The sequence below is a fragment of the Pseudonaja textilis genome, chromosome 6 (assembly GCF_049901715.1).
Source record: "Pseudonaja textilis isolate UNSWEBS1 chromosome 6, rPseTex1.2, whole genome shotgun sequence".
NCBI lineage: Eukaryota > Metazoa > Chordata > Lepidosauria > Squamata > Elapidae > Pseudonaja > Pseudonaja textilis.
In genome coordinates, this window is record NC_141995.1 from 23,138,536 (window position 1) to 23,152,880 (window position 14,345).

A 14,345-nucleotide genomic window follows, 5' to 3' on the forward strand; every position below is an offset into this window, starting at 1 on the left:
ATGTGTGGAGGGTGAAGGATGTGTTTGTGGTTATTTTCATGGTCATGATGTGCACTGAAGATGATGTTTGATTTTGTTGTACAAGGTGCAATGTCAATAAACTAAACTAAACTAAAAGTAAACTAAAAATAAACCCAAATGTTGAGTTAGAGATGAGATAGAAAAAAGTAATAAAAATGTAAAAAATATAAAAAAGATGCAGATGTTCATAAGAAGGAAAAAGAAAAATACAATAAAAATTATTTATTACTAACAGAAGTAATAAATTCATTTATATTTTTGCTCCCTATTTCTAAAGTTATATCAAAGTTTTCTTCTTTCCATAATCATCCCTTTCTAGTCTTCTAATCATGAAATCTATAAATCATCCATTCATTTTTGTTTCTTTTTTCAGCAAATGAGTCCATAAGTTTTCTTTTTCCCACAAAATTCTTTAAGGAATGATTTCTAAAATATATGACATGTCTTTTCACATCATACCTTCATCATATTATTGTGGTGTATTGATCCTGTCAGTACTAGCAATGGCTTTGACTTCTGAGCTTTTAGCCAATGGATATCTTTTGAAACTGAAGGCCTTTTTCAGTGACTTTATTATACATGAAACTTGAAACATAATACAGCTGTAGTTCCATACTGGTGCTTTTATGCTTACCGTGATTCAGACCTGTTCTGGGAATTTAAACAGTTCAAATTACTATGGCTAGTAGCATCTAGAAACAAACAAATGTGTTCCATCTGTTCACTGTTTAACATGTAGTTCTGGAGCTGGTGTTTTGGCAACTACATCCTTCCTTTTTTCAATCCATTTGGCTAGAGTAGAAATCACTTTAATTCATTCACCTGCATCCATGGCCTACTTGGAATTCAAAACTGAATTTGTTCTGTTGCTTATAATATTTCACTTTCTTGTTTATTTTATTTATTTAGAAGACATATAGCCACACATCTCATCACATGAGTCTGGGTAGCCAGCAGCCATTTAAAACCAGCAGTAATACAGTACAAATAAATAAAATATTCATTTATTTATTGTGGTAAATGAAACAACAGAGGTCTTTAAGGCCAACAGAATTAGATCTGCCTGATTCTTGAAGGAAATGTTGTTCCATATAGCAGGCACTACAACATATTTCCTGGGCTTCATTGAGTGTTACAACCAGAGCATACCACTAAGCACTGCTGCAGATAGCTTGCCTCAGCATCTACCACTGTGGCTCATGAAAACTGTTGCCTCCTTGTTTAAGCAAACGGTATAGTTGAGAAATAAACGTCTGTACAATGTCATTTAAATGAATTGAATTTAAGGGCCAGTGCTTCTTAAAAGGTAGTCCTCGATATAAGACTGATAGTTTAATGATAGTTCAAAGTTATGAGCGCCTTGGAAAGGGTGCTTTTTGCTGTGTTGTATGGTGTATGGTGTACCATTAACTACTTCTCCATTGGTCATTTGGCCACATTATGGCTGCTTGGCACCAGTTTGCATTTGCAACTGGTTGTAGAGTCCCATGATAACATGACTCTGATTTGCAATGTTTTTTCCCGATTTTTCCAGCAAAAAAGCCTATTCACGAAAAAGTATTTAACAACTATGTGATTCACTTAACAACCATCATAAAAATGGCAAAAAGATCAGATCCAATCACTGGGATCTTGACTTACAACTGCAAAGACTTACAACAGAAATTTCAATCCTAAGTGTGGCCTTTGAACAGTTGAGAGCCAGTCACAAGAAATGTTAATGATATATAGAAGAAGAAAGAACAAAGAGATTTGCTAGAAAGTAGAACAGTAGATTATGAGGTGCATGTGCTCCTCTCAGATTTTGTTTTTCAACCTCTGAAATACTCCCAAAATCATTTCTTTAATTTGGGGGAAAATAGAAGGTAAAATGACTGTAGTCTTTTATAGGAGTCTTGAAGTCTTAGTCGTTGATCACTTAAATTTGAACCAGCAGTTTGCAGCCACAGCCAAAAAAGCTAATACAACCCTGGGTTGTATAAACAGAGGCTTTATAAAACCATAGTAAGACCAAACCTGGAATACTGCAACCTATTTTGGCCGCCATACTACAAAAAAGGTGTTGTAACTTTGGAAAATGTTCAGAGAAGAACAACTAAGATGATCAAAGGCCTGGCGATGAAAATAAATGAAGAACAGCTGCAGGATTTGGGTTTGGCTAGTCTAAAGAAAAGAAGAATTAGGGGTGGCATAATAGCAGCATTCCAGAACTTGAGGGGCTGCCACAAAGAAGAGGGGGTCAAATTATTCTCCAAAGCACCAGAGGCAAAACTGGAATTAAGAGAAACTTCCTAAGTGAGGATAATTAACCAGTGGAACAGCTTGTCTCAGAAATCATGGGCACTCCATCACTAGAGATTCTAGACCAGGGGTGTTAAACTCGCATCGTTGTCACATGATGCATTATGACATTTTTTCCTTTACTAAACCAGGGTGGGTGTGGCCAGTGCATGATGCATCTGGCCTACAGGCCATGAGTTTGATACCCTAGACAGTCACTTAAACAATATATGTTCTTCTGCTTGAGCAGGCGGCTGGACTAGAAGATCTACAAGGTCCCTTCCAGCTCATTCATTCTAATTTCATAGTACCAATTTTATCACTAAAGCACTTGACAGTCCATATTTTCCAATTTGGGGGATCCTTGCTAGAAAGTAAATCACTGGATTTCAGTTTCTTTTGCAAACAAAGATAATAAAAGATACTATTTAATAAAATGTATATTTCATCCCCTGGAAAATCACCTATGGAATTTTAATTTAATTCAACTTACTTTCAACTTACTTTCAAAAAGTAAAGACAAAATTCAGCTTTGTCTTCATATTTAAAATGTATAATAGAATACTTACAGAAAGAAACCACTAATATATAATGGAAAAGTAAAGGGATTTTTTTCATTATATTTGTTTTGAGTATTGAAAGAGTATTTATCTGAAAGGTTATCATTAATTTTCTGTCCTGTTCCTGAGTTGTGAAAGGAAGGAAAAATTACAGGATAAGATTATAAGTATAGTCTACAGCAAGTTGTCATAAACTTTTTGATTATATTTTAGCATTTATGTAAATTAATCTTATTATTCAGATTTCAGGTGAGAGCATTATACCTTGAATGTAAATTATGTATTCTGAGAACAACTAGCATAGCAGAATTGCAATCAACTCTCTGATAATGGTGCATATTATTTTCAGATAGGTTTTTAAAGTCAATATGGCAAAAACTGCTTTAAATAAAAGGTATTGCAACTGTCAAGATATTAATGAAATCTGACTCCAGTATAAGTCATTTTCTTATATTTTCTAACAAATATAAAATCAATACTTTAGAATGTTCAAAACAAACTTCAGAAATATTTGTTTCTTTGACTGACTCATTTCAGATATTAACTTTCTCTGCAGCTTTCTCTATTTGTCCACACTTCACTGAATAAACATAGCATATTAATTATGCATTAAAAATAAAATTTAAAAAGGAGGTCAGGTATTTCAGATACCATAAACTGAATGGCTGAATATGTATGAATACCTGTTAGGATACCATCAGAACATCATGCAATATCTTACCTCTGTCCCAGCAATAATTATTATCAGCTTCTTTATAAACCATAAACCATAAGCCATAAACCATGCTCCCTTCATCATGAATAATATATGAATGGAGTTTGAATGGAAAAGGTACTTTGTAAATATAATCATTTCTTATCTGAATGATAGAAGAATGAAATAATAAAAGAAATACATAGTTGTCATTACCTTTACTTGCAATGTATTTAAGATTTTGTTTTCAGGAGTAGAAATCTGGCAAATAATTTGTGAAGTCCTTTTTTCTAATAATTGATTATCTTATGCAGTGTTTGACAATGCTAAACAAATATCAAGGCATATAACAGTTATGAGTTGGCTAAATAAACTAAATTGTGGAAAGATTCTTTTCTCAGAAGATAGTTGGACAGACAGTGCTTTGGCTTCTAGAACAACCAGGACCTTTAAATTTTATTCTTTCCAACTCAAGAAAACATTGGGAATTAATTATGTAGTGAGGTCAGGACCCAATTCATCCATCAATAGGAATCCTACAATATGTCTTACTATGAATGAAAATATGTTTGTATATTTCAGGCAAACTAATGCAAGTTGTGTTTGGACACTGGGATGTTGTTACCTGCCTTGGCCGCTCTGAATCTTATATTGGAGGAAACTGTTATATTCTATCAGGATCTCGCGATGCCACTCTGCTGCTATGGTACTGGAATGGTAAAACCAATAGCATTGGTGATAACACAAATGGTAAGGAGATCTTTATTCTGATTTTTATCTATGGCAAATCCAGCATCAAATACTGTTTAGGAATTGGTAGACAAGAACAACATTTGCAGTCTAATATATGAGAAACATTCTCCAAGATAACAGGCACCATATTCTTATTCATTAGATGTAATTACTGCAACATTATTTCCACAGCAGTACACATTTTAATCTGTAATTGCAATGCAACCACCCCTTCCTCAAAAAAATGGCAACATTTGTAGAATCATAAAAACCATTGCATGCATGGACCCAGGCATCCGTCATCAGATGCTTGGAATAATATTCTAATATTTGGGTAAATTCATTTGGTTCTCTGCATCCTTCAGATTGCAATTATGAACAGAGAAATAAAAAAGTAAATTGGTTCAAATTTAATTGTAATCTTTTTCAGTAAAATAATATGTGCATTGATGTATGTGTATGTATGAGAAATATAAGAAGACTAAGTTCTTAGAGTTTTAGAGTTGTTAATGTGATATTGAACTATATACTGAAACCTTAATAAGTTATGAAGTTTTGTGGACTTATTATATTTGGAATGAAACTAAAACAATTGTTTGGGTGGTTAAAAATGAAGAAATGTGTTTACTCTCTGACTTTAATCAGACAAAATGGAAAGATCAATCAATAAAATTATAGTAACTCACTATCAGTAATGATATCTAACCACTTTACATTGCTGTTATAAACTGACTTGCTCTTACATATCAATTGCAATAACAAGTTTTTGTCTGGTTTTCTTTCATACTTGTTTGAATTTTGGCTTCTTTTGTTCTGTCTTTTCTTGTTTATACATTATAGTAATAAAACAAAAAAGGTAAGTTGATTTGAAAATATGACTCCATGTAATAATATTGTACAAACAACGACATGACAAAGTATCAGCAATGGTGCATTGGAATATTTGCAAGAAATGCCATTTGCTAGCAAGCAAAAACTGGTAGAACCACAAAAAAAGACAAAGTAATACAAAATGAAGAAGCTAAAGTGCTCTGGGACTTTATAATTAAAACAGACAAGCACCTGCTACACAACACCCCAGACTTAACAATTGTTGATAAGAAAGACAGAAAAATCTGGATAGTAGACATTGTGGCAAAAGAAAGTAAAGATAGTAATAATACTAATAGATGCCTTGGATGAAAGTCCAAAACATCTGGAACATCACTTGAACATTGATATTGACAAAATACTCTCATCAGTCAACTGTAAAATGTAGTTACATCCTCCAGCAGTGATACCTTTAATATTATTAAACAACATCTATCTATTCCAGATCCTTGGGAAGGACTCAGTAGTGAACAGAAATACCCAATTCAGTCTAACCATCTGGCTGACCATGTGACCAACCATAATAATTATAATTATGCATTCCACTCTTCAGCTCAGACATATTTTTAATGGGTATATTTATCATATTTTATCCCAACTGCAACAACACTATTGATTAAGAATATGATTGCCTAGGTCAGTTAGTTTCCTTGTATGGAGAAATGGTTTGAATCTAGATTTCCCGGATCTAGGTGAACACTTCAAGACCACCTTACATTCCTATTCAAAAAAGATGTTTTTCCTAGTTCAAGAAAAGACATTTGATTTTTATCATGTGTTCCCTTGAGGAGCCCATTGCAATTGGCTTCCAGAGTAACAAACACAGAAAGTAATTTCCTACATTTTCCTTTTCAATAAATCCTTACATATTTTTGTAACCTGTTTGATAGGCAATATTCTGTAATATTCGGGAGTAAACAAAAAGAATCTAAACAATGTTTTATAATCTTAAAGAAAAAGTTTGAGTTGTTATACTAAACAACATTGAAATTTATTCTTCTAAATCCAGGTTTGAAGGCATTTGCAACAAAGTAAACAATAGATCTTTTAAAATAAAATAATTTATACTTCTAGACAAGAAAAGTATGTTTCATTTTGTCAGGAAATCAAATTACTTTGTTCATTTGATAAAGTTAAAGTATTAATTAATCTGCATGTAAGTTTAGAAAGGTATATAGAGTACCAGTCATATTCCATTTATGAGCTCTTGAACATGCAAACTAGTTTTATTAACCACAATGAATTTTATTTTAAAAAATATTTTATTGAAAATAATTAGTTTTATCATTGGTTCACAGCAGTCTTTAACCAGAATCTAGTCCTGTTTTTAAAGACATTTTACTAACCATAACCAAGCATCTTAGAGTGACATCTGCTGGCATATGTTTGAACCTCTGAAATGCAATCCTTGGCATACTCTGTCACCATTCCTCCTTTGTGTATGTTAAACTTTATCGTCACTTCTTTAATGTGTAAAGCATTTCCAATATATTTCTGCCACTACCCTGCACTGCCAAAAATATGCTTGGAAAGGATTTGGTGGAGGTAATCTTATGGTCCATGTAGATCTACAAAAATATGATAGGAGTAGATTAAGACTACCAAATCAGTGTTGTGATATGAAGGCTTTAGATCAGGGCTGTCAAACTCCCAGCCTGCGGTCCAGATGTGTCACGTGCTGGCCACACCCACACCCGGTTTAGTGAAGGGGGAAAATCCAGATATATCACATGATACCACTGTGACAACGTGGTTTGACACCCCTGCTTTAGATGTAGGAGTCTCCTACGGATTTTACTCTGCTAGTCATTGCTGACTATAGTGGGCAATGCTTATCTCTCTTTCAAGGCCATCGATTTTTGCAGTTATGTGGCCAGTGTGATGTCAGAGCACTATTGCCTTCCCACCAATATGGTACCTATTTATTTATTCACATTTGCATGCTTTCAAACTGCGAGGTTGGTAGGAGCTGTGGCAAGGATGGGAGCTCACCCCATCGCGTGGTGTTCTCGTCTCAAACCTGGGCTGACAGCTTTTCAGCCAAAAAGGCCAGTGTCTTAACAGCTGAGCCACCCCACTGCCTTTAGATGTACAGCATAATACATTTTCCTGATATTTTTTACATAACACATAGCATGGAATATGTAACACAATTGTTGTCATAACAGAGTTGTTCAATCATCTTGAATGCTCATAATATACTGTATATGGCTTAGTTTCCACACAAAAATATTTTTCTCTGGTATCTTGTAAAATCCGTATGAAATAAAATGGGTAACAGCATAAGAGCCAAACTTCTATTGTATTAATTCAGAATCAATTTGAAAAGAAGGGTTTTTGCCTTCTTTGATTTTTTTGGCTTTTATGTTTATTCTCCAGTCATATGAAATATTGGGCAGAAATTATGTAAAAGGTCTTGGGATTCCATATGTCTGTTCACCGATCTGTTTGTCTTCAGCACAATTGTTCCCTGGAAACAGAATACAATGAAATTAAATTTAGTTCTGGTAGGTTAAGAAAAAAGATTGGTTTCAGAAACAAGCTGGAACCAGCTAGGGGCTGTGTAGATATCAGACTGTGAAAGCATCCCTTGATGCCTCCTATGGGAGAGGCGATGCCAATATCTTCATTCAATTCCCCTTCCCTTGTGTTCACGTGATCCAGACTCTGTTCTCCAGTGCCCATCACTGTCCCAACAAGCACAAAAGGATCAGCACAAAAACAAGCAAAAACACTTAGACCTAACACATATACATCCCTCTGATTTTTTCAGTCACACGGAAGAAAATGCAGGTGCTTCTTCCAATGAGATTGGTAAGGGGGCTGTGAAGAGTTTGAACTTTGAAACACCATGCTTACAGGGTCTCCCTGCCTTGATTGTACCTGTGATTCTTTTTTGCCTACTAGATGTTCCACACTTAAGTGAGAATCTCAGTTCACACTGTGGTCATCTCCTACAATAGGTGCTAAATATTCATCCCTCCCCTCCCATTGTGCTCACAAATATGTGTACTGAACATTAGCTTCATAAAGTGCTAGAATGGTAGCTGTGTTTCAGATTAGATGTAGAACAGTTTTTCAGTACTTCTATGTTTAAGCCCAGCTATAATTGAAACAAATACAACAAATTCTGTAGAATGACCAAAAAGCTTTCATACTTCATGTGAAAGCATTGTGCTCCAGTTTTTGTTGATTTATAACCAATGGTATTTTTTATTTTTACAAAGTGATATTCATATACTGAATATGTATAATGTATACTATATGTATGGTATTGAGTTACAGACTTTTTATATTATAGTTATTTATGTTATTAATCTGTTCATTCAGCCTAGAATACTTTTATGAAATTACTGGGTTAGAATAATAGGATAGGATTACAAGTGATATAATACTGTAAATTCCTGGTAACAATCTGACATGTTGTTGTGTGCACGACTGCAATGATTTCACCATGTACAGTTTATTCCTGATTGAAGAATTATGTTCAGATTTAAACACTTAATAACTTTGCTTTACTCTGACAATCACTTTTGGTTTTTATCTGATGCATTGAAGTTTTGTTAATTGTTTTTTAAGATAAGTATACTAAAGCAGCAGAAAGATGGCAGCGTAACAATTATACTTTGACAGTATAATTCATATTAAATATTAGAATACCATACTTTGTATTTGCAAAACTACTGAGAGGTTTTTGTTTAGCTCTCAGCTGCTTGCATAATTTATTTATTTATTTTATATGTTTATATGGATGCCCAACTCAGCATTGGGTTGTGGATGGCTAACAATATTTTTAAAAGATAAAAACAATACGTAAAAATAATAAAATATACAGCAGCCAGGAAAAATAACATCAAAATGTCAATAACAGGCAACATAGCTACAAGATAGATTTCATCCTGCACCTGCTCCCCAGGCAAAGCAAAGCCAAGCCTTCAAAAGTTTATGTATGTACAAGGAGGGGTGGAGGCCAGAAGAATGACATTCAAGAGAGGTTGTGCCATGGCAGGTAGTTATTTAACTATAAATACTAAACAGCCTAATTGTATTCATTTTAGGAAAGGTTGTGTTTGGAAATAATTGATTACTTTGTAAAACAAAGATAGAATGGAAGGCAATTCCTATTGGAATTTGTTGAAACAAATGTTGCAATATACAATATAAATAAGTCACTACTATAAGTTCACTCAGTTATCTCCCAAAGAAATGCAGGTTTTTTTTTCAATTTTTCATTACATAATCAGGCCTGGGTGAAAGAAATAAAAATAGAAATTTCTTCATAACAATGCAAATATTAACACTTTCTTGTATTTTTAGAACTGAAAAAGAATTAGATTGCATGAATCATGCAGTGTTTCTGTTACATTTTGAAATTTGAATTGTATTCTTTAAAACATACTTTCATTCAGGAGAAAAAAAATTAACTCTTCAGGACAAATCAGTTGCTTTGTGTCTGATAATTCTTGACCCAAAATACAGTTTTATATATTTATTAGTTACACCTTATTGGTCTAGGAGTGTAAATTTAAATACCAAATATCAGTTTTAAAATAAATGCTGAACAAGTTTGAAGTAATTTTAAATATTGTGTTCTACAAAGCAGATATGTGAAACATTTATATTCTATAGACAAACAAAAATGTTTAATTTCATTTTGTTAATCTTCCTGTAGATTTTCAGAACAATTAAATTAACATAAATTTAACCCTTCCTTAAAGTAATCATAAACCTGTTTAGGGGACAAAGCCTCACTTCTTTGAAGTCACTAGCCAAGGATTTCAAAGAAGATATAAAGCCACTTAGAAAAGTTTAAAGAAGTTTGAAATGACGTTCCTTGAAACAGCTAAAAATAAAACTTTCCCTTTGCTTTGGTGAAAACCATGACAATCTTATGAAGCAGTAAGAAATCTCTTCTATTCTGCCACCAACTTCTGAATTGAGCCCATTATTTGGAAAAATCAGAAGCACGGAAGACTCTTAAATACTTAACATTATTATCAAAGGAAGCAGGGTGACTTTTCTAAAGACTCATGTTTTATAAGTAGAAGGAAGACCCTTCAATGAAAAAAAAAATACATAAACTTTTAAATATATCACCTTCAAATCCATGTAACCAGCAAGCATTTCATTAATGAAAAATCATACATAATTCATTTCAGTAGTCATGTGAACCTATTTAAAAGACAAACTTATTAAATTGAATACCTCTCAGAACATATTTGTGTATGAAAGACCTTGTTGCCATGTGGATTTTATAATCCCAGAATAATTTATATTTCTTTTAGATTAATATATTACATCTCTTTTTATAAACATGCACTTATCAGTCCTTTGTAAGTCTGAGTCATGAGTCTGATATACTTCATACAAGTTATATCTGAAAGTCCTAATTCATGAAAGTTGTACTATTATATTCAAAGCCCACTCTACATGAAAAAATGCATATATATTATATCCAGTCTTTCAGAAACTATAGTTTAGTTACTATTGACTAAATGAACAACTGCAAACCACAATTTAATATAAATGCAAAAAAATTACATTGAGGTGTGCATATTAGATATTGCACATTTGGGAAATACAAATTAAGGGTTGTGTTAAAATGCAAATCAAATACACTTATTATAAAATTTGTAGAAGTTACTAGAAACTAAATGACACATATGCAAATACACCAAATATCAGTGCTAGCACTGAAGCAGTAGAATATTAAAATAAAACCAGTAAAATTAACTGGCATCATTATTCAAAAGTTTCTATAGAAGTGATTCAGTTTTAAAGCCTTTGAACAGATCATGTAGATTTATGCAAATTAAAAGAAATGCTGATGGGAACAGATCAGTGGATGCAATTTATCCATAAAGTCCCATAAGTAATACCTAATGTTCCCAAAATGCAATGTATGGTTGAATCTGCAGTGCAACTTCTATATTTTAGGATGTTAATTTAATAAATAAAATTTTGAGTTTGACCATTGGGCTATGGTCGCACTCAGTTGAGTTACATCTTGCACTGATAGTTGTTATAATGGAACTCCTTGCACTGTTGTTTGCTTTCTGGTGCCGAAAAGAGTTCTTTGTATATTTCTCCATCTATAGTTTGTCATGGGGAAGAGTTGCTTTGGTGAAAAACTAGTGTTGTGCACTTGTAAGATTATTTTTTTCAGATTTTGAATGCGCTATAAAACAGTGGTCGCCAACCAGTGGGCCAGGGACCACTGGTGGTCCATGAGAAAATTTTGGTGATCCACAGAGAAATGTCACCCCCAAAGCAATGCTTCTTTCCACTTCTTCTTCTGCTTTCGTCTGCACACAAGGAAAGCAGCAAAGGTCTTTCTTTCTCTCTCCCAAACTCCAGCAGAAATGAGTCTTTGGGACCCTGCAAGGCCTCCTGCTCCAAGAGGCTGAGCTGGCAAAGACTCATTTCTGGTGGAGTTTGGGGGAGAGAAAGAAAGACTTCTGCTTCTTCTGCCGCTTTCCTTGGATGAAGCCTAAAGTTTCTCTCTCTCTCTCCCCTGTGAACGGAACTGGAGACGGTATCCTGCACTCCCAAATAAAGAATGATTGATTGGTAGGAAAATGGGGTGAGCAATTTTCCTGAAGACTTTTTTGGGGATCTTCCCAGGGTCTCTGGTCTGTGGGATTTAAAATTATGAGTTTGGTGGTCCCTGAGATCCAAAAGGTTGGCCACCCCTGCTATAAAATATATATTTTACATGATATCTACTCGGAACCAAATGCACAGAATAATTCCAGTTCAAATATTTCCTTTTTGTTATTTGAGATTGAATTGTACATTTGCTTAATTGTGAAAGTTCTTAAATACATTAATTATAGGTTACTAAGAAAGTTTTGGTTTATTGATCTCCTTACAGGTGAAACAGCTGTTCCTCGGGCAATCTTGACTGGACATGATTATGAGATTACCTGTGCAACAATTTGTGCTGAACTTGGTATAGTGATAAGTGGTTCTAAAGGTACATTTTAAAAAGCTTTTCTTGGAAATATTTATTTCTTATAATAATGAATTTTATCATGAAGATGCTTATGCTTAGAATAGAATATTGCTTAGAATATCAGCTTCCTATATCATGGATGAAAGGACAGGTCTTGGATGGATGCTGAAGGTAGGGTGTCCACTGAGCTTGAGGTGTGGTATCAACCAAGACCTAGGAGTAAGAATGGTGGAGTGGACTTGGTCATACAGGACTCTTGGTGTACAAAATGCTGCCCCGGTGGTGACTGGATGTGAGAGTCTGTTATCTTCAGAGATCAAATGGGATTGTTGCTTTTGTGCCAAAGAGATTGATGCTGTGTAGCAACCTCCCTGCCAGAGCTGCCAGACACCATGGCTGAGTTGTTGATGGATTTCTCAAAGTTTATGGTTTTGAGAGACTTTAATCTGTCTTCTCTGATCGTTTTCATCCTTAGTTCTGGTGGGATTGCACTACTGCCTACAGAAATGTGTGCAATTTGGTGTTCCAGTGCTCAAGTCTCTTGTTCAGAAAGCAAGTGGCGGTTGTGGCCAGGTGGGCCTTTGCATACCTTTGTGTTGTGTGCCAGTATTATTTGTCCCATTAAATTGGGCAGAAGGAGCATGGTCCAATTCCATCAGTAAGAGTTTATCATCTAGAACAGGGGTGTCCAACCTTGGCAACTTTAAGACTTGTGGACTTCAACTCCCAGAATTCCTCAGCCAGCAAAGCTGGTCCCATTAAATTGGGCAGAAGGAGCATGGTCCAATTCCATCAGTAAGAGTTTATCATCTAGAACAGGGGTGTCCAACTTGGCAACTTTAAGACTTGTGGACTTCAACTCCCAGAATTCCTCAGCCAGCTTTCCAGAACTAAGGATACCAAGGTTGGACACCCCTGTTCTAGAAGGACCCGAGTCCACAGCCTTTTCCATAGCTCTGCCTTTCTTGTGGAACATTGTACTGTCTAAGGTATAGCTGGCTCTGACTCTGCTCACCTTTCAGAAACTTTGAAGGCATGATTGTTTTCCCAGGCTTGGGAACTGGGAAACTGAGCCCAGGCTATTGGTTTGTAGCATTTTCAGGAACTACTTTATGTTGGTTGGAAAATGTATTTTGTATAGATTATATTTATAGTATATTTCTTAAACTTTATTAGCTACCCAGTTTCATTTGACCACATAAATAGATTCAAATAAACAGACAAACATGTTTACTTCATATAAATACTATGCGGTTTTTATGGCTTTTGAGGACGGCAGTAGGAGCAAAACATTTGGTTAAACAAAGTCAAATAATTGGTACAATCACAGAAGGAGCGACCTGTTACCCTCCACATAATTCTGTACTTCTCAGAAGCTCTAGTAAGGCAATTCATAATTGATTCTCAGAACTATTGTACAGCAACATCTGTTTGTCACCCATACATCTATCAGTATATATTAATATTAGATACTATTTAGAACTGAACATTAAAATCAGAGTTATTTTTGTTTTAATAAAGCCAAATCAACTTAGTATATTTAATCAGAGTTAATACTGAATATTTAACCACTGTATTTTTTTTAACCTCCCTCATCAGAAGGATCATGTCTCATACATTCTATGAATGGGGATCTACTGCGGACATTAGAAGCTCCTGAAAACTGTGTGAAAGCAAAACTTATCCAAGCATCAAGAGAGGGTCACTGTGTCATATACTATGACAATGGTCATTTCTGTGTATTCAGTGTGAATGGAAAACTCCAGTCCACTATGGAAACAGATGATAATATCAGGGTGAGTATATTATATTAACGTCTTACTTTTAAATTCTAGGTCCTTTAAAATACATCTCACTCTGCTATATTGTATTTGGTAATTATTGAATATGTGCATAGTTTATAAATTATTTAATGTCACATATGAAATAGCTACAGCACCTTAATCAATAGTAACAAACATTAGTCTGGGAGTTAATTTTTAGCATGTTCATAATTCAAAATAGAAATGATGTAATATTTTCTTGCACAATATCTGTACACACCATTTTTTTTAGACTGGGCCATACTTGTCTTGAATAGCATATTGGGACCGCTCTCCCAAAAATGGCTACAGGCAAAAAAAAAAAATTCTATTTAATTTAAATTGAATGAATGCTACTATTTTGTATATTCGGCAATGTACTATCTTTTTTAGAATTACAATTTCATAGCAACTTTTAGAGTTACATTGCA

The 14,345-nt window shown here is 34.2% G+C and overlaps 2 protein-coding genes across 8 annotated transcripts in view; one reads left to right on the plus strand and one right to left on the minus strand.

Moving 5' to 3' along the window:
- The window catches only part of LRBA (LPS responsive beige-like anchor protein), a 342,404-nt gene that overhangs the window by 322,626 nt on the left and 5,433 nt on the right, over positions 1-14,345 (plus strand). For all 7 annotated transcript variants that reach the window (XM_087936051.1, XM_026698133.2, XM_026698135.2 and 4 more), the window contains 3 exons: positions 4,138-4,305; positions 12,032-12,133; positions 13,712-13,908. In XM_087936051.1, the coding sequence (XP_087792177.1) occupies positions 4,138-4,305; positions 12,032-12,133; positions 13,712-13,908 (467 nt within the window). The remainder of the gene's footprint in view (positions 1-4,137; positions 4,306-12,031; positions 12,134-13,711; positions 13,909-14,345) is intronic.
- The window catches only part of DCLK2 (doublecortin like kinase 2), a 78,051-nt gene continuing 71,108 nt past the window's right edge, over positions 7,403-14,345 (minus strand). The window contains exon 17 of the mRNA XM_087936055.1: positions 7,403-7,627. Within this exon, the coding sequence (XP_087792181.1) occupies positions 7,526-7,627 (102 nt within the window). The 3' untranslated portion in view covers positions 7,403-7,525. The remainder of the gene's footprint in view (positions 7,628-14,345) is intronic.